Source organism: Athene noctua, chromosome 4 (genome assembly GCF_965140245.1).
Source record: "Athene noctua chromosome 4, bAthNoc1.hap1.1, whole genome shotgun sequence".
NCBI classification, from domain to species: Eukaryota; Metazoa; Chordata; class Aves; order Strigiformes; family Strigidae; genus Athene; species Athene noctua.
The window spans coordinates 16,288,942-16,312,906 of record NC_134040.1 but is presented as its reverse complement, the minus strand read 5'-3'; the positions used below and the strand labels follow the sequence as shown (position 1 = coordinate 16,312,906).

The 23,965-nt window shown below is 37.1% G+C and overlaps 1 protein-coding gene across 2 annotated transcripts in view; it reads left to right on the top strand.

The window, feature by feature from the left end:
- Positions 1–23,965, top strand: part of BOD1L1 (biorientation of chromosomes in cell division 1 like 1) — a 37,505-nt gene that overhangs the window by 746 nt on the left and 12,794 nt on the right. For both annotated transcript variants that reach the window (XR_012633535.1, XM_074904536.1), the window contains exons 2-15: positions 317–441; positions 1,790–1,980; positions 3,201–3,827; positions 4,308–4,457; positions 5,792–5,961; positions 7,084–7,207; positions 7,535–7,679; positions 8,347–8,422; positions 9,312–15,459; positions 17,471–17,538; positions 19,042–19,111; positions 21,628–21,671; positions 22,565–22,652; positions 23,730–23,809. Coding sequence is in view for 1 of the 2 variants with exons in the window: in XM_074904536.1 (XP_074760637.1) it covers positions 317–441; positions 1,790–1,980; positions 3,201–3,827; positions 4,308–4,457; positions 5,792–5,961; positions 7,084–7,207; positions 7,535–7,679; positions 8,347–8,422; positions 9,312–15,459; positions 17,471–17,538; positions 19,042–19,111; positions 21,628–21,671; positions 22,565–22,652; positions 23,730–23,809 (8,106 nt within the window). In the remaining variant the exon portion in view is untranslated. The remainder of the gene's footprint in view (positions 1–316; positions 442–1,789; positions 1,981–3,200; positions 3,828–4,307; positions 4,458–5,791; positions 5,962–7,083; positions 7,208–7,534; positions 7,680–8,346; positions 8,423–9,311; positions 15,460–17,470; positions 17,539–19,041; positions 19,112–21,627; positions 21,672–22,564; positions 22,653–23,729; positions 23,810–23,965) is intronic.

Genomic DNA, 23,965 nt, shown 5'->3' with positions numbered 1-23,965 from the left:
CTGGGCCCGCGCGGGTCTCCGGCTCAGCCCGCGGCGCCGGGGCTCTTCTCGGCGTCCCCGGGGGCAGAGCTGGAGCCCCTGCGCCCGGAGGGGAGCGTGGGCTGGCCGGCGGCACAGACGCACCGGGTTTTGTGGAGAGTTTCTAGCGATACGGGTGTGTTTAACACGCTGTGATCGCCGCAAGGGAGAGGGAGGAGCTGCGTCTTCGGTGGGCTTGGAGGGTCCGACGGGGCTCCCAGCGCTTCCAGGCCGGTCCCCGGGAGGTTCACTGCTTATCCAAACCCTCCCGTCCGATCTCTCTGTTGTTGCTTTCTAGCCTGCCTACCAGAATTTGAGACAGCGTGTTGACAACTTTGTTTCCAATCATTTGGCAACTCATACCTGGAGTCCTCATCTCAACAAGAACCAGCTGAGAAATAACATTAGGCAGCAGGTTCTCAAGTAAGTGACAGCTCTGGGGTTTCTCTGAACATGCTTGTGTACCGCGACAGGTGACAGAGGCTCTAGATCGATTGTGAAGTGTCTGTGTTCTTCAAAGAACCTTCTGAAGAAGCTGAAATTTTTAGCCTTTAAAATGTGGTATTATTTCAGATAGCAGCTTGCCATCAGCGTTACTCAGAATTAAACTGCAACCGTTATTTTGCCTGATTCAGGTTGATGCAGGGGGGAAAGCTAGTTTCTTACCTGGGATGTAACGCCCTAGCTTACCTTATCTTTAAAAGTCTTTACCTTAAAGTCTTATCTTTACTGTTTCTTCTAAAGGAGATAGTAATGAAATTGCTTTTACCATCAGGTTTTGAGCTAAGGAAAATTAAAAGTATTTGACATACTAAGTTCTGCGGAGTACAGAGCTAAATTCACAAAACAAAAAACTAGATGTAAATATAGCTAGGCAGAGATTTTTCAGAACTGCTGTTAAATCAAAATTATGTCAAACACTGATCTGGTGTTACATTATCTTGTGAGGTTTCCTCTAGTTTTTCTTCTCAAAACTTAAGAGTCATAATAAATTAGGAAATTTCTTCAAAGTGTCATGAGCTTGATCACTAAATTGGGTCAAACAAGGGATTCAGGGACAAATTTATTCAGCTATGCTGCAGTGGTACCATTGATAGCTTGTACAGAGGAGCTGTTTTGTTTGAGGGGAGGGAAGTGGTGGTGTTCTGGGTTTGGTGTTTTAGTTCTTTTTAAAGAAACGATGAGGACAGGAGGCAATCTGTGTTCCACAAAAGTTTACAGGGATCTAGAGAGAACCCACAGATATCAAGTTCTTTATTGCTATTTATTTGATTTTACTCAAGATTAAGGGTGTTTTATAAAGCTGCAGGACTCTGAGGTATCACACTGTGTTGGGCAGAAAGTAACTTAGGTGGTGATGGCTGGTCTAGTAGTTGTTTGTCCCTTCTGCCTTCTAGAATTCATCTGTTTTATGCCATGGGAATTAACATCAGCTTTCTTCCTAATTTTTTCCACAAACGTTGCTATTACAGTTAGATAACATTTGTAAGCGTAACCAGTAATGGCATAACAACAGGCTGTTTGTTGTGCTAATTCCATGTGGTTGGACTGCTTTGCTTCTCTAACATTTTTTTCTTAGTTGATAAGGTGTAGAGTGTGCTTTTGAAATACAGGCAGCTGGCTAAATACATAGCTGCAGTGACGCTTAGAAAATGTTAATGCTTCATTGAAGGCTCTTAGGAGTGTTTATGTCGCATCTAAATAAGTGTATTTCATTAAGGTGTTCTCAAAGTCGTTTTTCTTATTAAGTATTCATGTAACTTTGTTCCAGGTCTGGAATGCTGGAATCAGGAATTGACAGAATTATTTCTCAGGTTGTGGACCCCAAAATCAACCACACATTCAGACCTCAGGTGGAAAAAGCTGTCCATGAATTTTTAGCCACATTGAATCATAAAGATGAGGCAGGCCCCAGTACAGCTCCAAGTGAGGAGAAAACAGATGCTTCTATTACAGTACAAGGTATTCTACCACTTCTCTGTGCAGTCTTATTAACAAAAATTTGGATTTTGAGAGAGCAGAGACATTGGCTAGGTTTGCTGCCAGCACAAAATTGTTAGCATCAATATCAACAAGCTGAGCTCCAGGCAGTGTACCATAATACTTGTCTTGCTGTATCTATAAAGGTAGAAGGCAAGAGAAATGCAGCTATGTACCACCATGTCACTCTTGTCACTCCTGCCGGAGTTTACAAGGGATCTCTTTACTGTAGGGGAAAAAAAGTTGGTCTCTGGGTTTGACCCTCAAAGTATTATAGAATCAGATAAGGCATAGCTAACTGTAAGAGAAGAATGACTCAAATTTTTTGTGTGTTGGGAGAATGGAAAAAAAAGTACCTATGAGACATTTACCTGTCAGTGCAGTTGCTGTGTGCAGTAAAATTTGAATGACTGGGGTCCTCTCAGGAGCGTAAGTTCTGCTGTAAATCGGCCAATCTTTAGTTTGTTTATAAACACAGCACTTTTTCTTTATGGTTTTCATTCACTTATGTTGCCTGGTATCGACTTCCAAACACTCCTGCAGGTAATTGTCCTTTCCTAAGAGACTTCGCAGCAGTCCATCTATTTGTAACCAGACCCTTTATTTAAATCCTAGCCCTTTTCCTCTGAGGCCCACTTCCTTTAAAGTGGGCTAACCAGCCAGCTGCAACTTTTAATGGTAGTCTAGTTAACCCTTTCTTATCCATCTTCAGACCTGCTTCTAAGAGGATGTGAAAATGATAAGGTATTTCTCATAGTCCTATTGTTATATAATCAATATGCTTCGTCCATTTTCCATGTCGTTTGTGGAGATACCAGAGGTGTGAAATACAGACTTTCTGCTGCAGTATTTTATACTGTATTTGTCCAGAGTCATCATCCCACTTGGGATGATGGCGAAGTTGAACAAGGATTATGTTGACAACATCCTTCCCATAGCCAACCCCTGCTTGCTTTAGCTGATCTTGGGAACAGCGGTATGTCACAGAACAAAATGAATCAGGTCATGATGGCTGCAGGAATGCAACTTCTTGTTCTTTTTTTTAACCAAAATCTCTAAATGCCAGATTAGTCAAATCTTCTAGTTAATTTTACTTATTTTAAATAATTATTCTTTTTCCTTTCATTTGCTTAACATTCTATCTGAATTAAATTACAGAAACAAAGACGATCTAAAACTCTTTTTCTTTCTTACTATTAAAGGTGTCTCTGCTACAACTCCTGGTGGCAACGTAGCTAGTGATGCAATGTCCATTTTGGAAACAATAACTTCTCTGAACCAAGAAGCAAGTGCTGCCAGGGCTTCAACAGAGAACTCAAATCCCAAGAACAGTGACAAAGTTGCAAAAAGACTCTCATCTCAGCAGAGTGTGGATGGTAGCATTGATAGAGAGAGAAATGCAGAGGACTTAGCAGACAGAGAGAAAGCAGTTTGTGATCTTTCTGGAGAAGGGGCTGAAACACTTACAAAGTGTGAAGATTTAAATGAGCTTCCCTGCCAAAGTGAAGAAATAAAAAATTCAGCAAAGGATACTAACAATTTGACTTTTACAAATAAAGATACAAGTAAAGAAATTCAACAGGAAAGTGAAGATCAAAAGAGTAAATTATTAGATAAATCTGACAAGAAACTAGACAGCAGTGAAAAATGTGAAAGAAGAAAGAAGGAAAAACTTGACAAGAAATCTGACCATTCAAAGAAGAGTGATGATACTACAAAGTCCAAAGAAGAAAAGCAAGCAAGAGAGTTGGAACCAGTGAAACAGTTAATTCCAGAAAAAAATAGCAATAAACATAAAACAGCTGAGCTCACTAAAGAAACTAAAGAAGGTATGGTGTGGACAGTGCTCCCTCCTTAAAATATGGATGGCAGGGGGGGTTAAGTACATTCAGGAGTTGAATCAGAAGTATATTTGGAATTTAGGTTCTCTGCTAGTTCTGGCAAATTTGTCTAACTAGCCGCAGCTAGGTCTTGGTTTATCTCCTTTAGCTGAGGTACCCACATTAGGAATCAGAAAAGCTTTGTTTCCTCAGGTGTGTGACTGGTCATCTGCTTACCCTGGCAAGTTCTCTCCACGATTCCAGTCTGCATTTAAAGTTTCTAGTTGTACCTCAGAGTAATTTTTGTTTTGAGTAAACCACAGCCTAATAACATTTCATTAAGATGTTACTATTTTTTTTTTAATTTCCTGTTTCTTGTTCTTAAGATAATTTTGTTTTCAGTAGCAAAATCTGCTGTTTTGGTAAGAAGTTTCTCAAATACAGTGTGCTGCATTACAGCCCTTTCTTTCTATTTTTTTCCTTCACAAGAAAATATGTCCGTAGATTCAGATACAGATGTACTCAGTGACATCACTGTCAGCTCTGTCCATACCAGTGACCTTTCTTCCTTTGAAGAGGAGAGTGAAGAAGAGGCTGTAATTTCTGACAGTACTGAAGAGGGGGAGATCACATCAGATGGTAAAATATTTAAATTGTTAAGTAGCAAGAAAGAATATGCAATGCTTTCATGAGTGCATCATATCATAAATTTGAGGTTTTATTGTACTTATGAGAGAATTTGAATGTGGAATGGGTAGAATTTGTGTAGTTACAAAAGCTGAGTATCAAAAGTACTTTGAATATTTTTTTGATAGCTTGATATATTCTAAACATTGTAAATCTTACTTGTCCTACAGTATTTCATAGGTGACAAAAACACTTACTGGTGATAGATATGTAACTTCCCTATGGGTTTTTTTCCTCTCCCTTCTGCCATGAATTTGGCACAACATTGGAGTGATTTGTTTGTGACTCCGGGGTAGTGGTTGCAGCTGACTACATATCAGCTTGATTTTAGAGCTTTAGGATTGCAGGAATTTCCAAATTCTACCTAGCCACAGTAGAAGGAACAGGAATGGATCTAGCTTTAAGAGTTTGGAAACATCAAACCTTTTCACAGACTGGGTTACCTTTTTGTGCTATCCTTGTCTAGAGCAGACCTCAGACTTTTGATTTCTGCAGATAACGTGGCTTTTGCAGCTAATAAGACTTCCCACTTCGTAACACAGAGGACCTGAATGAGTTGTCTCTAGTGTGCTGTGAGCTTATCTTTTCTGCTCTAAGAACATTATTTAGAAGTACTGAATTATTTGCGTATTCTCTGGCTTTGGTGTTACCTTTAAATATGACAGATTGTGTTCAATTATGACTGAGTATTTGTAAAGTGAAAACAAGACTTAAGTATATTTCAGGGATACAAATAATGTGTACAGTATGGTGCACAAGTGGTTTTGCTTTACTTCTAATCCTGATAAAATTGAAATAGATTTATTTTTTACTTGAATAATACTTACATGAGTATAAACAACAATGTGTTTTGTGTATATATTTCAGTTACCCTATCTGTTTTTTACGTACTCAAATACTGTACAAATTTTTTTGATGTAGGGAAGAAGCTTAATTTAATACATATCGGAAACTATATTCTGACTTCTTAGGTGGTGGTAACTACTAAATACTATATGTAAAAAGGCAGCGTGATTGCAGGCAAGAGGGTAAGCCCAGTTGTTGTATTCCACTTTATTCTGGAGTTTATATTGCAACTTTTTGGCTGAACGGTGTGCACAAACACACGAATATACCTTTCAGGTTTTCATACTCTAGTGATACTTTGATGTTAACGGGTTTAATTTTTTGAACTGTTTATGTTTTTAGAATAAATAATTGTTAATACATTTCGAGTAGCTTTGCCTCCTCAAAAGTACTGCCCTAATTTATCAATATATATTTACACTTCAATAACCTTTCTTCAGATGAAGAAGATAAAAACAGTCAAAGTAAGACAAAACCTCATGCTAACGAGCTGAGTGATGGGAAAGCCAAGCCTATTCGTCATGCTTATGTTCGCAAGCCTTTCTTGTACTCCAAATACTTCAGTGATTCTGATGATGAACGAACTGTAGAACAACGCCGTCAGTCCATTGTAAGTGTGGATTCTGTTACTGCTTGCATTCTGGCTCCTTAAACTTTTCCGCACAGAAATTCCACTACTTATTTGGTGATGGTTTGTGATGGGAGAGCCTTCCATTTCTTCTCTCTCTTTTTTTTTTTTTTCTTTCTTTCTTTGTTCTTCTTGAGTTACAACTGCCTCTTCTTCAGACTTCCATCAATATTGCATGATTTGCTCTCCAGCAAAACACTCTGCTGGTTATAGTTTGAAGGCTTCTGGTGGTGAAAGCAATGACACACTTCATCTTTTTCCCCTGTTCTAAAATGAACAGTCTTTTGGTGTTGACAGAAGATTTACTAATTCCATGCAGTGTCTGCAGGATCACAGCAATGGGTGGATTCATTCTCATCTGACTAATTTGGTAGGGAGAGTAAGAACTGCAGCAACCTGGTCTTCAGTAGATTTAATGTGTATAATGACACTTTGGGTGGAAAAAGTAGTCCATATGTACCTGCAGCCTGCCTTCGGTGAGGTTTTCTGTAGTCAGGCTTGTATTGACTGCTGCAGGCTACTTCATTACATCATCTTTTTACAAATGTAGTTCTTGCTGTCCATGAAATCAGTAGTTTGTAGCATGTCTGCAGCCAGTGAGAATGGAAAGAGAGTTTCCATTGAAAGTGAAAGCATGTTCACTGTGTTCTGTGGTAGAAGTACCAGCACACAGAATAGAAAGCAGCAGTTCTTTTAAATCTTTTTTCCTTTGGCTAAGTATATTTTTTAATAGTTATATATGTATTTTTATATATATATATATATACTATGTATATACATATACACATATATATAAAAAATACATATATATATACACTATGTATATGTTATGTATATATAGATATAAATAAAATAAGATCTATTATTTGATGTCTCCTAGCCTCAGTCTGCAGTGTGAAGCAGCAGTGAAATTCAAACTCAACTTCACAGTAGTAGAGGATTCCATTAACTTTCATATCATGATTTCTAAGGACTTTCTTTTTGTTGTTTGCCTCAACCTACAATGTTCTGGTTTCTGTGGGCCTTAGACCACAGACTCCATTTGTAGTCAAAGAATAATCTTGGACTAATGATAAATTGTTTTCCTTGGGTTTGTGTCTCCAGGCCAAAGAAAAAGAAGAGAGACTCCTAAGACGACAAATTAACAGGGAGAGACTTGAAGAAAAACGTAAGCAGAAGGCTGCAGAAAGAACGAAATACCTAAAAGCTGGAAATCAAAATGCAAAAGGTATGAGAAGTATAACATTAGCCCCTGCCACCCTGCTCTCACTCTTTCTGGAAAAATCAGCTTATATTGATAACAGATCTCTAGTCATTTCCCTTAAAACCCCAGTATTTCAACAGTGATGTAACAGACGAGGGAATAATGCAAATTATTAATACAAAATCCCATATCTTCACTTTTTCATATATCATTACATTGCTTAAACACAATGAATACCTATATACCCTAGTATTCTCTGCTACACATTAGTACTCTGTACTGCTTTCAGTCATGTTTATAGCTGAAACTAATCATGTGCTTATGTATTTCACCATTTGTGTATTATTTTAGGAAAAAGTGGCTTGAACTTGGAAGAACCTTCGTCAAGGAGTCTTGAGTCAAAAGCTACTGGTACCAGCATTAAGGATGTGCTTAAAGAACAGAAATTTTTAGAAAAAAAAGTAGCCTTGAGCAGAAAAAGAAAAAGAGATTCAAGGTATTCATGTATTTGCTCAAAAGTAATTACGTTTTTGCATATTCATTTCTGCAGATTGAAAAGGTTCTCTTCAACTTTGCAGTTAGCCTTACCCATTTTAACAATTTCCTCTTAAAATATTCACGTAATTTTGTTACTAATAAGCATGAAGTTCAGGCAGAAAATCAAATTAGAGTTGCTTAAATATATTGCAGCTCAGACTGCAGTAGCAGCCTCTATGTGGCTTTTCACACACAGAATGGTAATAAAGGCATGAGAATGGAAAGCTTTTAAATGTTCGTGCATCTAATATGTCAGTCAACTTGACTTGGTCTTTAAATTGATGTTTTATGTAGGTGTGTACATCTGACTACATACAAGTATATACAGGGCAAGGAGATCTCTTATTCATTTTACAAGGACAACTGTAGTACTGATATTGTCATAGTATTATTCTCTGCTTTAAAGCACTGATGTTCAAAGGATATCTTTGAAGGTGGTACACATCATTTTCCCAGAGAAAAAAGCTTGGACAGGTTGGCTGATCAGAAGTTGTGTGATCATATTCTCTTTAAGTATTTGTAGTGTGCGTTTTTTCTTTCTCCTTGAGCTTTAATAGCAGAAAGTTTACAAACTAATCTTGGGGGTTATATCAATTTTTCTTTAATTGTCCAAATACCTGTTTCAGGCATGCTGAAGATAGCTGCAGAAAAAAATATGAGCCATCTGAAGAAGATTCTAAAGAAATGCACAAGACAAACGAGGTGTGTGTCTCTTAAATATACACCTTATGATCTTCCTTTTTAATTGCAGTGGTACTTGTTCCTATGTTCAAGCTGCATAGTATTGCATTCCTTCTTACGGATTAGTTTTTTCCTGCCAGTTCTTTCATTTGCATTGGTGATCTGACATTGCTGCAGTCATGTTTTCTGAATTCCAGTAGCTGCTAGAATATACAGTCTCTGTAGCCAGTGCTGATGCATATTGTAGTAGAACATGAGATATAGTTTAAGCTATTCTGTGATGCATGTTGGGTTTTTTAAGAGCAAAGTGTGTCTCATATGCAAAGACTTGAAGAGCTTGATCTATTTAAACTTCTCACTGTGAAGTTAAAGGAGGACTGAATGTAGTCCAAATGCTAAAGGAATGAGAATTTTTATGGTGAGAGTTTTTACCAACAACATTATTAACAAAGCCAAAAAAAGTGGTAGTTGGAAGTTCAGGTGGAAGTCTAGATTTATCTTTTGTGGGTTTTGGGGTGTTGCTTGGGCTTATGTTGGGGTTTGGTTTTCTTTTTTAAACAGCATAATGGCTGTTTAAAGTAACTTATGGCGTACTTGAAATCGTGATTGTCCGTTTAAATCATTTTATAGGAAAAATCATTTTTATAAAGAAAGGGTACTCAAGTTCAAACAGACTGCTTAAGGTTAACTTCTGTTTCTCTGAATTTTCCCACAATGGCAGATAGTTAAAATGAAAACGGCATTTCATTTTCTTACTGACTGTATTTTAGGTGAATTTTTATTACAATATTAAACGTATTCTCTGGTAAATTGTTTTTATGAAGAATTTTCCCCATAACAATTCTGTTGGGTCACAGAGTAAAGGAACTATGTAACATTTACTTATAAATGTAAAAACTTTGTTTTGTAGACTTGTGAGAAAAATTCTTCCAAAGAATTGAAGCATAATCACGGGAAAAGTGAAATCTCTAAACAGCTTAGAAGACTTTCAGAATCGGTGCATTCAACTGAGGAAAGCAAGAGTGATTCTAAAGCAGAAAAAGAACATAAAAGAAAAACCTCCACCTCTCTTCAGGCTGAAGGAACTCAGCAGGACAGTGAAACAAGGGATCCAAAAAGACAGCTGGATAGAGCAGAAGTCAATACTGAAGAGCTACAGAAGCAGAAATCCTTATTTAAAAATGAAAAACACCCCAAAAAAGACAGTGACACAGAAATTCAACATATGAAAAATGTCCCCAAAAAAGAAGCCAAGTCTTACAGAGATAAAAATGAAAAGGAAAGAACTGCATTAGAAGATAAACTTACTTTAAAGCACAAATATAAAGGAGACTGTATTCACAAATCAAGTGAAGATGTTGAACTCCACTCATCTGAGAGAAGTTTGAAAGGAGAGGATGGTGGTCAGAAACATAATCAACAAATAAAGGTTTCCTCAGATGACAAATCTGAAAGGAAAAGTAAACACCGAAGTGAACGGAAAATATCAGTAACAGGAAAAGATGGAAAAAATGTTTCTGAATCCACCTTAAAAGCTGAAGAATTGCTGCGTAAGGAAAATAAAAAAGACAGACATCTTTCAACAGAAAAATCACGAGCAGAATACAAGTCCAAAAGGTCCCTGAGTGATTCTAGGCCACAAAAGGATTCCCTAAGTGCCTCAAAGCAACTTGCTTCTGCATCACACAGAAGGAGTGAAAGCTACTCGGAAGATAAACATGAAATAGAATCAACTAACTCTGATTGTAATTTGAAACAAGAAGATAGTGTTCATAAAGATAGACGAAGATCTAAGAGCCTTGTTGAAGACAAAATTTTGTTAAAGTCGAAGTCAAAGAGTCACACTAAACAATTCAAATCATCTGAAACAGAATTACAGGAAAACTTAACAAAGCAAGAGACTGGTCAGAAACTAGACAAAGATAAGAGCATGGAAGAGAATGATTCAGATAAGCAACACAAATCCAAGAATGAAGACAAACTTTTTGAGGATAGCGGTGCTGAGTTTGAGCTTGTAAGTGGCACACAGTCAACTCAGGGATCACAAAAAGACTTTAGTCACAGAGTTAAGTTACATTCTGGAGAAAGAGGATCTGTAAAAGAGAAATATAGAGGTGATAAAGATTTAAGCAATTCCAAACTAGAAAGAAGGTTCTCTGCTGAAGGTCACAAAAGCAGAAACTTAAAGCACAGCAACAAAGAAATAAAGAAGAAGGAAGAGAGTATCAAACTGGAAGATAAAGATATTAAAGAAATAGATAGTGGGCATGAAAAAGTAATGAGCGTCACAGTGGCAATGGATAAAAAACAAAGTAAAAAGATATCCTGTGAAAACAGAAAAGGCAGTATATCGAACCAGGATTTACTTGGAGAGGACAAGCAATCAGTTAGCACGACTGAACGCAGCCATGCTCCAGCCCCTCAGAAGTCGAGTACGAATAACGATGACTTGCATTCTGGTCACGAGGAAGAGCTGATGGAACTTGATTTAACAGAAACAAAAGTACAGGAAGCATCTAACATAGAAGGAAAAAACATTCAAAACTCACTCCAAGCCACAGATGCTGAATGCGCAGCAAAAGAAAAAATATCTCCCTCTATTTCAAATAAGGAATTAAAGCACAGCTTGTCGGATCCTGAAGGTTGTGAACCACAGTTTCTGCCTGCAGCTGAAAAAACTGTTAAACAAGAAAATATCTCTAATAAACAAGTTGGTGCCTTAGACACTTTGTCCAAACAAGCTTCCATGGATGAAGGACCCAATAAACAAGGAGCTCATAAAATGAGCATTGTGTATGAAACAAGTGGTAGAATTTCACTGAATGTTCCCAGTAAGGATCAAGCTTCAGAAGATAGCAGAAGACCAAAGAATTTAAAAACTGTGTTAAATTCTAATTCAGAAGATGTTTCTTTAGCAATTAATTCTTCCAGAGAAGATGCTGCTGATGCAAAGTCCATAGATATGGATATCTCGGACTTTACAGATTCCTTGGGTAGTATGTCTAAAGAATGTCATAATTCAGATGGGACTTCTTTATTTGAAGATACTTTCATTTTGAAGAATGATGCAGCACAGGTTGTATACATGGAACAACATGATAATGCAGTGCTCAGTTCTGTCACGAAAGATGATGGTGACACCATTACTATGACAAACAGTATAGAAAAAGAAGACAAGGTGTCCCGGCCTGATGAACAGGCAATGGAAGACAGTACAGCTGGACTATGTAGTCAAGATGATTATGACAAAGCAGCAAAGTTAGAAAGCCCTCAGGGAAGTGTATTGAAAATAAAAGAGGAAAACTTGGTGTCTGACATAACTGAAGATTGTGGAGATGTAACAACAAAAGAACTTCTAAAAAGAAAAGAGAGAGAGTGCTTGAGTACAGATACTTCCACAAAGGGAGAAAGAAGCACAATAATGGATAATATGAAAAAGGACGAGGTGCATGATATTGATGATATGATACAATCTTCCTCTGTCTTAGTGCCTGAAAGAGTTCCTGAGGAAACAATAAAAGGCTCTGTTACAGCCAGTGGGCAAGAAGGAAATGGTGTGACTGTCACAGAAGATAAAAATGAAAGCAATGCTGTAGGTACCAGTGCAGGAAGTAGTAAACTGAGTTTGTTGTACAACAGCCTACGAACAGCTCCAGCCACTGTGATAGGAACTAGCACAGAAAAGTTAATTGAGAGCACTGTAATGGCCACTAGTACAGGAGAAGAAAGAGCTGAGGGTGCATCACATTCTGAAAAGGACAGTGATGCTACAACCACTTGCTCAGAAGAAGAAAGTGAGGTGGCAGTAATCTGCACAAGCATAGAAGCTGATGAAGGTTTCACAACAGGTATATGGGTAAAAAGTAGTGAGGGTGGCAGTTTCATCACAGGAGCAGATATTGGTGAGTGTACTGTTGCAGCAGCTGAGGAAGGTGGTGGCAGTGCTGTCACTGAAGGATTAGCAGAAAGTGAAAGTTTCCTAACAAGTACAGAAGGAGAAGAAAATGGTGACTATACCATGGTTGATGCAGAAGAAAGTGGTAAGGATTCAGTCAATGCAAGTGGAGTAGAAATTGAAGACAGCGTGAATAGTGCTGGAGCAGAAGAAAAAGATGATGCTGTGACAAGTGCAGGCTCTGAAGAAAAGCGAAAGACCTCAACTTGTGCAGATACAGGCAAATTTGAAAGTTCTGTGTCCTGCTTAGGTGAAGTGGAGAGCGATGGAGCTGTAACTAGTGCAGGGACAGAAACAGGTGAAGGATCGACAAGCGGTGACAGCTCAGGTGAATTTAGGGGTAGTGTGAGAGCTGTCCAGGTAAAAGAACACGAAGGTACTGTGACTTGCACAGGTGCAGAAGAAAGGGGTCATAACTTCATCATCTGCTCAGTGACTGGCACAGATGCCCAAGGAGAAAGTGCTGTAACTGGTGCGTGTATTGCAATGGTCACAAACAACAGTGCCACAACTGGAACTAGTGGTGACAAATCTGAGGATACTGTAAATGGTGAAAGCACAGTAACCAGCACAGGCATAACTCCAGAAGATGATACTGAAATTTCAGTAGTCTGCACAGGGCTAGAAGACAGCAATGAGGGGTTTGCAGTTTGTCTAGAAGCTGAAAAATGTGAAAGTCTAATGGACAGTACAAGGGCAAAAGAGGAAGCCAATATCACTACAGTCAGCATAGGTCCATGTGATGATGAAGGTTTTGTGACTAGTACGGGCTCAAAAGAGGAGGATGAAGAAGATGAGGGCATTGTGACCAGTACAGGAAGGGGAAATGAAGAAAATGAGCATGCTTCTACTTGTACAGGAATGGAAAGTGAAAATGCACTGATTTGTATAGGTGCAGAAGAAGGTGAGAGTTCAATTATTTGCATAGTTGCTGAACAAATGGAAGCTGAGTCAGGAGTGGCTGGCACAAATATAAATAAGCTTACTGTCGACAGCATGACAAGTGCAGAGAAAGAAGTGAATTGTGGCACAAACTGCAAAAACGAAAAAGGGATTGTTGAAAGCAGTGTAACAAGTGCAAGTGCTGCAGATGAGGGTGCCTTGACCGTACATGTAGGAAAGCATGAAGGTACCTTGATTCCCTTAGATGCTGAGGAAAGTGAGGGTCCCATGACTAGTGCTATGGCAGTGCAAGATGAGAGTCAGCCTGGTGCTGAAGATGAGCATGAGAATGCCATGACTTCCTTTGACAGCAGAGAACTTGATGCCTCTATAAGTAGTGCAGTTCCAAAAGAAGATGAGAATTCTCTTATTCCTGCTGACAGAGAAGAAAAAGTAAAAGGTGATATCATCTCTACCAGTACAGTGGAAGGAAGTGATGCTCCCTTACATTCAGCCATGGATGCTGAGGAAGGTCCACTTGCTGTTGCAAGAGCAAATGAAAGTGGGGAAAGCTCTATGATCTTAATAGACACTGAAGACACAGAGGTACCTATGCCCAGTACAGCTGCAGAGTTTAAAGAGTGTGTGCATACTTTTAGCAGTAAGCAGGAAAAAGATGAGTGCACTATGATTTCCACCAGTATTGTAGAAGAATTTGAGGCTCCTATGTCAAGTGCGGCTATTGAATTTGATGGTCAGCTCCACTCTGTGAAAGCAGAAGAAATAAATGAGAATGCAATGGTTTCTATAGATATGGAAGTATACGAGGTTCCCATGCCTAGTGAATCCCATGCAGGAGGAGATGATGATGATGAAGGTCAACCAACTGCTAGTGGTAAGGAAGAAAAAGATGAGTGTGCTATGATTTCCACAAGTGTTGTGGAAGAACAAGTAATCCTAATGTCAGGTGGAGTGACAGAAGAAGCAATTCAGCATGTGTCAGACACAGAGTCAAAAAATGAAACAGTAATGATCTCTACAAGTACAGCAGAATGTTTTGAAGCTCCTATGTCTAGTGTAGCTATGCAAGATGAAAACAAACTCACTGCTTCGGAAACAGAAGGAAGATATGAAGCTGCTATGATCACTACAAGCATGACAGAAGAATGTGAGATAGTCCTGATCAGTGCAGCACCACAAGCTGAAAGTCAGCTCATTGTAGCAGAAGGAGATGAAGGTGGAATTATCTCTCCAAATGCATCAGAGGAATGTAAGATTGTGGAGACCACCGCAACTGTAGATGAACAGTTTGAACTAGCTGCTTTCAGTGGAGATGCAAAAAACAAAGGTTCTGTGATTTTTGTGGGAGAATGTGGAGCTCCTGTGCTGAGGGTTGCCACCAGCAATGAGGATCAACATGCTGCTTCAAGTATAGGAGATAAGGAGGAGGGGGCAGTGATTACTCTGAGCACAATGGAAGAATGTGATAGTCTCTTCACCTTTGCAGTCATAGAAGAAAGTCAACTTCCTGCTGAGAGTACAGAAGTAAAAGACAAAAGTGAGCAAGTTTTTAATACTACTAACCAGATTGAATGCATCCTCTCGACTACAGGCCCAGAAAAAAGCAGTAATTCTTTGCTTGTCATTGGTAGAGAGAACGAGACCCATGGGAGTAGTGTGAGGGGAGAATCAGCAGCATCTCAGACCACAATAGACAGTGAAATCACAGAAATAGATGAAAATTCAGTCAACCTCATGAGTGTAGATGAAGCCCTTTGTGTGGAGATTAGTACAGAAACTGCTGTGAGTCCAAGTCCTTCCTCAGAGGCAAGTGAGGATGGTGAGCAAGCTGAAGATGTTTTGCATGAGAATGTTACATCAGAACTCTCTTGTATGATTTCAGAAGCAGCAGTAGAGAGTGAAACTCTAAGGAATGTAAACTACAAGATAAACTCAAACTTGCATTTAGAAAGAGACTTTTCTGAAATAAGGACTCCCATGCCTAGGGCACAGGCTCTTTCTTTAGTTTCTGCAAATGAAGGAACTGTAAATACCAATCATGATGAAGTGACAATAGAAGCAGAATTAGGGGAAAAAAGTGACTTCCCTTTGTTGCATGTAGAAGAGCTATACAGCAGTGATGACAAAACGAACTTGGTCAAAATAGATGATACTGGAATTGAAGTTACTTTTCAAAAAAGTAACACAAACTTTAATTCAGGTGAGGATTTCTTTTTTTTTTTTTTAACTCTTCAGTTTATAAGCTGTCTTAAATGCACACATTTTACTGTCATTATAGTTAGAAATAACTGATGCTGTTCAAATATACCTGATTTCTTTGTTCATTTCAAAGTAGTTAATGTATTTAAGAACTGGTCTCAGATACTTAAATAAGCATGTCTTGGAGTATAGGAGTGACTGAACACAATTATCTGAGGTATGTTGGAAAATAATGTTATTACAGTGCAAAAAAAGTTATTAAAATACATTGACTTAAAATTTTGAACTAATATATGAAGTGGTTTGCAAGGGGTAATTATGGAGCTACAGATGTGTTTGTTACTAATGTGTTTTGAAATTCAAAAACACTTTTATAGGAAAGAGGATGCACTTCATTTAGACATTTCAACATTTTAAAAGGGTAACGATAATTTTGAAGGTTAAGAGTGGCCATCCTTAATCATAACTGCGGATTTTCTCTGAATTATTTAATGGTCATATTCAGATTCATTCTATTATGCTGAATCTTGTGTTTGTTGAATATACTTGAAATGGTCCTCCTTTGTGTTGCAAAGGAATCAGACAGTCAAATAAATATTTTAAGTGAGCAATTATGATAGGTGTCTATTTTAAATAGAACACTTAAGTTATGATAGTATATGACATGAAAAATATAATATTTATTTCCAGATCCATTCTTCTGGAAGCTAACATTTGAAATGAACTTGCATGGTTGCTAGTTCCTAAAATACCATGTAATGAACATCCTGCTATTTTCAGCCTTTGTCCTCTTTGACCCTCCAGAGTAGTTGAAGCACCAAGTTTATGAAAATTTAATAAATTCAGTCGACACAATAATGAAGTCTAGATTATGACTTCATTGTCGTTTTTGGAGAAATTAAACTGTAGAAAAATAGTAGCAAAATCTGCTTATTTTTCTTCATACCAAAGGAAGTGGAATGGTGCCAATCAAATACTACTTCTAAAACCTTTTCCTTCTCATGTCTGTCTGCTATTACTTTAAAAAGCATTTTATAATGTGAGTTTAGGTCATTTCTCAAAGGTTGACTTTATTCTCTAATTTTATTGATATTTGGGGTGAGAAAGCTCACTCTGCAGATTTTGGGATTTTATGAATTTGTCAAGGAAGTATGCTGATCTAGTAAACATGAAAAATGTTATTCAGTATTCATACGAGACAAACGTGAGCCATGAAAATGACTGCTGCACTAAGGTATTTCTGTCTTGGTGCTTTGCTCAATCCTTGTTGTCCCTTGATGTAGCCTCTGTAAGTACCAGTGGTAATGGTAGTCTTACTCTCTGAACCACAACCACAGTTTAATCACTTTACATACATCACTGATGAGTTATCATGTTGTAGCTACTTATTTTTGTTTAGGAAAAGCTGGATAAGCAGGCCTCTGAAATAGGTGTCCAAAGAGGCTGTAGAAGTTATAAGTATACAGTTGTTCCTGTGGGGAATGAAATGGGTGGGGGTTTAAGATTTTCTGAAATTGCATTGACAGTAATAGGAGCTTCTGAGCTTAAGTCTCTGTGGAAATTAGATAATTTCAGTTGTTATGGTTCTAGAGTTTATGGATTTAGATCTAATTGTCAAATTGTTAAAGAAAAAAATTATCCTTAGCGTTAATTATTGGCTCTGCATTCATTAATACGGAGGTAACTTGCTGTTTGGAATTTTATCTGAATATCTGTTGTGGGTTTTCTTAAAGGAAAAGCAAGAAAAAACACAAAGTTATAGCCCATGTTTTCCAATCGTTTTGTATTTAAAGAAAATATAGAAATACTTGTGTTCTTGCAGATGCCAAGTTGGGGTTTTTTGAGCTGACTTGCTGCAGACAGACTTGCTATTGTTGCCTTTGACTACAGGAAGGGATTAAATTAATGTGTTGTGTTCATGAGGTGGTACTGAGAAATAGCATCCTACTGTAGCATGAGATAAATACCATGTAATGTAATCTAATAATTTTAATATATTTGTATTTCATTAGGCAATAATGCAGCTTTACCAAAGTTGGCAGAAGAACTAGAATTTGAAAGTAACTTGAGAACTGATGAGGTATTTATTATTTTGAAAATTCTGACTATACTGTTTCTTGTATAATTATACATCTTGCTAGGGTTTCTTACTATACCTTTTGATTTTTTTTGTGCAGCAGAAATGGCATTTGAACTTCAAAACTTTTGAAGGGTCATTTTTCAGATTATTCAGCTGTACTCTTCTAAACAGCTGGCATTTAAATTGTGGGCTGCCCATGTTATTCTGTGGTAGAATTAATTTCCTCCCTCAGCCACGCTCCTGTGTCCATGACATCCAAGTTTGTTTGTTTTAGAATTGGTCATACTGTGTGCATGTTGCTTGTGATAGTACTTGTAAAATAGTCATAAATGCTTTAGGTCTTCTAGTTAGCAATTGTTAGTTTAGTGCTTTGACATAGTAAACACATACTGCTGTTTGTTTCGTTGTATCACTTCATCGCCAGTGTTCAGGCTCACCCACCCTCTGTGTGCTTGAGGAACACTTACTGCTGTTCTGTACTGTGATAACTGCAGCCTGTTACCTGCTGTAACAGAAGGGTAGGGCATCCTGGATAATCCAAGGTATTGGGGCATATGGTCACCTATAGCTTGTGTAAGACCAAAGTTGAGCCTGTCTGTGTGTCTGTGCTGTGATCCATACTAGCCAGGATTTCAGATGGGTTAATTCTTCATTCAGATGCAGGACTGGATCCATGTATTCACGTCTTGCCAAATTCTGATAATAAGCATTTTGAAGGAGAACGTGGTTCAGAAACTCCCAAGCATCTATGAAAGTGGATCTGCACAGGGCTACTGGCTGCAGCTCCAGGGCAGACCAGTTGGGTATTTCTGAACATGGTTTTGATGCCTGGAATGCACTTTAGGAAAATTCAAGTCATCTTCAGACTGGTGGGACTTATTGATTTGAGTTCCACCTGCAAGCAGCTGTACTGTTTGCCAGCTATATAAGATGGTCCTATAGTCAGTATAGCCATGTTCACATGGCACTGTATATGAGTTTACAGTGTCCAGATCTGACTTAAGTACACTTAGCTCCATATAGTGTTATCTGTGCACCAATAACATAGCTGATCAGCAACTTGAGTTTAAAAAAACCCAAACCAATAAAAAACAAACAGAAAAAACAAAACATGACTTTAGAGTTCACTGTATCTTGTTGTACACTGCAGATACATATTTTTCTGTAGATGCGAAGATTTCTGGAGTATTGCTTGTATTTGGAACTCCTCTTAGAGTAGGCATTGCACCTTGACTTCCTGAGAGGTCTCCTGAGATCTCCTTTTTTTAAACTAATCTCTGGTACCAGTGTTAAGGTCAAGGTTAGGCACTGTACTGTTCAACAGTAATGTGACTTAGCTCTGCCAGTGTTCCTTATTAATACTTGTACTGTTGTCTTAAGAAGCTTTTGAAGACTTTTATAGATCATATAAGACAATGTTCACCGTGACATGGGGGATAGGAGTGAGACATACTTGTCTGGATGTCTGCAATATTTTTTTTTTCTTTTGATTTTTGTGTTTAGTCACAGCAGCCTGAAAGTCCAAGAAGTGAAGAGGGATATGTGGATCTTCATACTAAAGAGTTTCAAAAAGGTGATTTTTATGCTGATAGCAATTTACTTTTCATACTGATTTGACTATTACTTATGATGGGGGGGGGTGTGTGTGTAGATTTGATATGTACTATGTGCAGAGAGATTGAAGCAAGGCCTGCAGAAATTTTCTTGAAAGGTTTCTAGGAGCTTATGTGGCTTTGCACTTGGTTTGTGGGAAAGAGTGAGGGTCAGCCTTTTCTTCCAATATGATACGCTAAAAGAAATGTGGAAAACGTTTAGGATTTTAAAAAAATAGACTGCTAACATTCTATTTAAAATCAATAAATAGAGAAAAACTTTTGCCCAGGAAAGATAGAGAAACTTCCCCAAAGAATGGATTTCCTCTTTATAAACTTAAAACTTTCTTGTTTCGGGTGTTGTGACAGGCCACGTGAGGATATGACAAGAGTAAGTACTTATGACTTAAGTCACAGAGACTTTACAGAAATGTGTTTGGTTTTTTTCTTTCTTGCTCTCCCGAAGGTTAAAATAATTCTGGCCGTCCACTGAAATTTGAAGAACACTTATAAGTAGGTAGTCACCTAGAAATCTCAATTAGTCAACTTGTATCTGTCCTCAGTAATTTCTTTTCTGTGTATCAAACTAATCTTCAGTAGGACGAAAAAAAAGTCTGTTTCTCAAAACTGTAATATTTTAAACTGTGTGGCAATTGTTTGGCTTTCCTATTAAAGCAGAAACAAAACCCAGCTTTGTTCCCATCTTGATGGATTTTGTGCTCCAAATGCATTACAAAGATGTTTACAACACTACCAGATGAGAGTTAATCCCCAGTTAATGGAGTAACAAGCAAAACTAAAGTGAATTCCAAGAGGTACCAGCGATACTGCTGCATATAGAGTCCAAAGAGGTTAAAGATGCATTTTCTCTTCTGGAAAGTTGCAGCTGAAAGTCTAAATACTATGAAAGGACACACTGTTAAACTCATTTCTAAATTTTTGGACATGCATACCAAAATAACCTTTTACCAAATAGAAAACAAAAACAGGAGTAAGGCGAGATATGAGCATTGGTATAAAACTTTGGATTCCTTTTTATTCTTGGGACTGGTCAAATTGACATACCTGGTTTAATCATGGTGCTCTGCTCATAAGAAAGAAAATGTAAACCCTGAGAAAGGGTTGGAAGAATGTGGTTTTTAGGACAGTAGATTCAAAACTTGAACCAGTCTTCTGTACTGTGAAGTTTCTTTTCTGAAAAACTGTGCCACTTCACATCACTCAGTCACCCAGACAGACTTAAAATTTAAAATTAGCAGATTGAACTAGCAGTGATAATCCTGTTTCATGTAAAAATGTTTAACAAAAATCCATTTGTTGTGTAAATCATGTTGGATATGACATGCACAGAAGAATAATTTGTAGCTCTTGGTAGAGAGTTTTTTCTCTTTTTTCCCCCACTGTACAATAATCTCTCTTTATATGTATATACATGCATATATACATATAGCTCAACGTACGTAAAAGGAAGTTGTTTAAAAGACAAATGTGTGTCCTGTCATGAGTATGAACAGCAGACACAGTAGTTTAGTAGTCCAAGATTCCTTGGAATGTAAACAAATCATTTCTGTTTGAGTGGGTAGGATCTAGCTCTTCATTTGACACTGCTTTAAAAATTGAAAGATATTGTGCAACTGTACAGTGTAGCTAAAGCATGTAGATTTAGGTAATTAGCTACAAATTATATAAAATTCTATGTAGAATAGAGTGGGTTTATTGGATCATGGGGTTTATGTTCTTACTGTAGCTTAAAGGAATACTGTTCAATGTTCTAGCAGCTTTTCTAATTCAGTGCCTTTACGAATCAGGCTTTTAGGGTTTTGTAGAACCTTGATGGAGCAACTTCTTTATGACTCTGTATCTGTATGAAATGGCTTTGAAAGTTATGGAATTTTTTCAAAAGTGCGGAGCATTCATGAGCTCCCATAATTCATAATTCTTTTCCACATTTTTGCAATATGGCAGACTAAGGCTCTCTATCAGAGTTAGAGTACAATATAGTTTAGTAATTGGACAATTTCCTCATGTGCACTGTAGCAGCTACAGCTCTCGCTAGTACAATCACACAGACTTTAGTTCTCTGGAAGTGTAATGTTACAGCATAGTTTTTATCACATTTTTCTTCATCCCTTGATCCTGCATCTAAGGTTGTGATGGATAAAAATCTGATTCATTCAAATGTTAGAACTATTTTTGAAATGTCAAAATTACCATATGTTTCAAAGATGACAGCCCCATGATTGCCTGTATTTTAGCCATAAAATTATTCTGTTATCCTCTGCTTTAGAAATCCATATTCTTTTTTGGGTTGGGTGTTTTGTGGGATTTTTTTGTTTGAGTATTGTTAAAGAGAAGATCAGATGCCTCATTTCCAACTTTGAAAGTTTTATATAGTTTCAGGTACTCTGGAATCCTTTCAGAGAGGTGAAGTAGAGGATACTATGATACTTCGCTCTTGCTTAACTTTTCTGATTATTTTTGTAATTATTTTTAATAGATTTGCTGCAGAGGAGTATTGCTTTAGAAAGAGAAACTTCTCATGTAAGTTCTTGGATTTTAGATTTACTCTCTAAGTCTGTGCTGCTTTTTTTTTTTACTTGCATTTACTTCTATTTACATTAAATATTCAGTAAAGGAAAATACTATTTTTGTATATGCAGAGCCTATGTATATTGAGACTGTGCAGCTGTGTAGGCTGATGTTTAATTATTCTTTCAAGTTTGCCAGCCAATAAATCTTATTGTATTGTTGTTCCACAGTCTATTGACTATTTTAAGACTTGTTAACTGGCAGAAAAGAGAAGCTTGATTGTCCTTGAGAACAGAGGACAAAAACAGGGATTATTTTGATCAGGACTAGAAACCTGTTATTATAATGGAGTATACTGTGATTTCACAAGAACTTGGGAGTTTATAAGTATAAAAGGGATGACTGGGAAAGTTGCAAATGTGTTTCTTATGGAGCAGAAACAAGACATTTATCACAGATGACAAGCTAAAATAATGTCATTGTCGTTTCTTAAACTCGAGTAGTAAATTCACTTATTACTATATTATAATGCTGTTTGGCCACAGTTCTGGTGTTAGTGAGATACTACTTCTGCTTCTGCATGTAGGAGAGTATCCTTTTAAATCCAAAAATATTGTGTAAGTTGCCATGATAAACTGCTTTTAAAGCACTTAGTTGGGTGTTTAATTAAAACTGAGACTTTTTTCATTAAAAATATTAATTAGCAGAAGTTCTTTTATGGTGCTATCCTATAGTAGTAATATTACTTGAGCTTTAGGAATAAATTGCTTTTGTAATACTAATACTTTCCATTCTAATGCATGTTGTACTTGAAAGTAGCAAGTAGGAAAATCTTTCTCCCTTCTGTATTTATAAACTTTAAAGAAAAAAGAAGGTAAGGAATTATCTTTGTGTTTTATTTGTAGGTGGAAAACTTGGATACCCAGATAACTGAAGAACATAGATCTAGAGGAATACAATGTAAACCTTCAGGAGCAATGGATAAAGAAAACTGTAAGTGATGCAGAACTACACAAATTTGTGTAAAGCTTTTCTGCTGCAAAACAAAGTTCTGCTGTGTTTAGGCCATAAAATGGTATTTTGGAGGAAAGAATAGAATATGGGAAATTCCAAACTCCAAAGCAATTGTTCTTCCCAAACCACCTTTAATGCTACACTTAATATATTGATAAAAATATGGTAACAAATTTAATACTGCACGGAAGAGTATTATAGTAGCTTTTTTGATTGTAAGTGAACAAACTTTATGTCTTTAGCCTTTAAAATAATTACTGATTTTATCCTTTTTAATAAAACACAGGGAAGGAATATAAAGCTGAGGAAAGCTGATCATCAGAGGGAAACCTAGCCATTCGATAGACTTTGAGGCTGGATACTTTCTTTTGCTAGATTGGAAAGAACTAAGTTTTAGTGTAACCTTTTATCTGTTTAGAAGCAAGAAGTGAGAAGTCAGTCCACTGAATGGTATAAACATTTCTAAGTTAAAGTTAGATAAAATTAACTTAGAAGTAAGTTAGACATTTTGTGGACACGATGATGATACCTGACTGTGTAATACCTATCAAGCTCTGTCCTCAACTATTTTTGGCTTTTCAGCATCAGAACAATTTTTTAAAAGATAATTAATACTGTCATTTTAATAACAGTTTTTATTCCTGTTCTAAGAATTTTGATTTGATGGAGTAATTAGAAACCATGCTTTATTCATTATGTGTCCCACATAGCATTAACTGCTTTCTCTGTCTCTAGATGAGTTGATGTTGATGTTTTATTTCTTGATGTGGTACCTGTCAACTTTCAATGAAGAGTTTATCTTTAAAAACAAACAAAAACCCCTAACCCCCACCCATAACATACAAGAAATGTGGAATTGTTTTTCTGTAATTGTTTGGTCTTCCCTTTTTCGAAGAGGGGCTAGCGTAATTTTCTGTTCATATTTTTGTAAATAAGATGATGCTTTTCAGAATCTTTTGAATCACAGTAATGGTGAGCTGACATAAAAGTGGCATCAGAATCTGACAAATGCAGAAGGCACTTTTTTAACACCTGAACTGTTGTTTGTTTTTACAGGCAACCAGCTGATTGCTCAGAATGTGAGAAAAGATGATGAACGAAGTCCGTGTTCCAAAACAAAACCTGACAACATCAAGGTATTTTCAGTAACGTTTTTCAATGTTCTGCAATTGCAATGGAAATAAGATTGAAGTCTAAATTTTTATTTCTGTAGCAGTTTATTTTTGGACGTATTTTCATTATTAGCTGTAAACTACTTTTGCATTGTCTTGAATACAAAATAACTGACTATA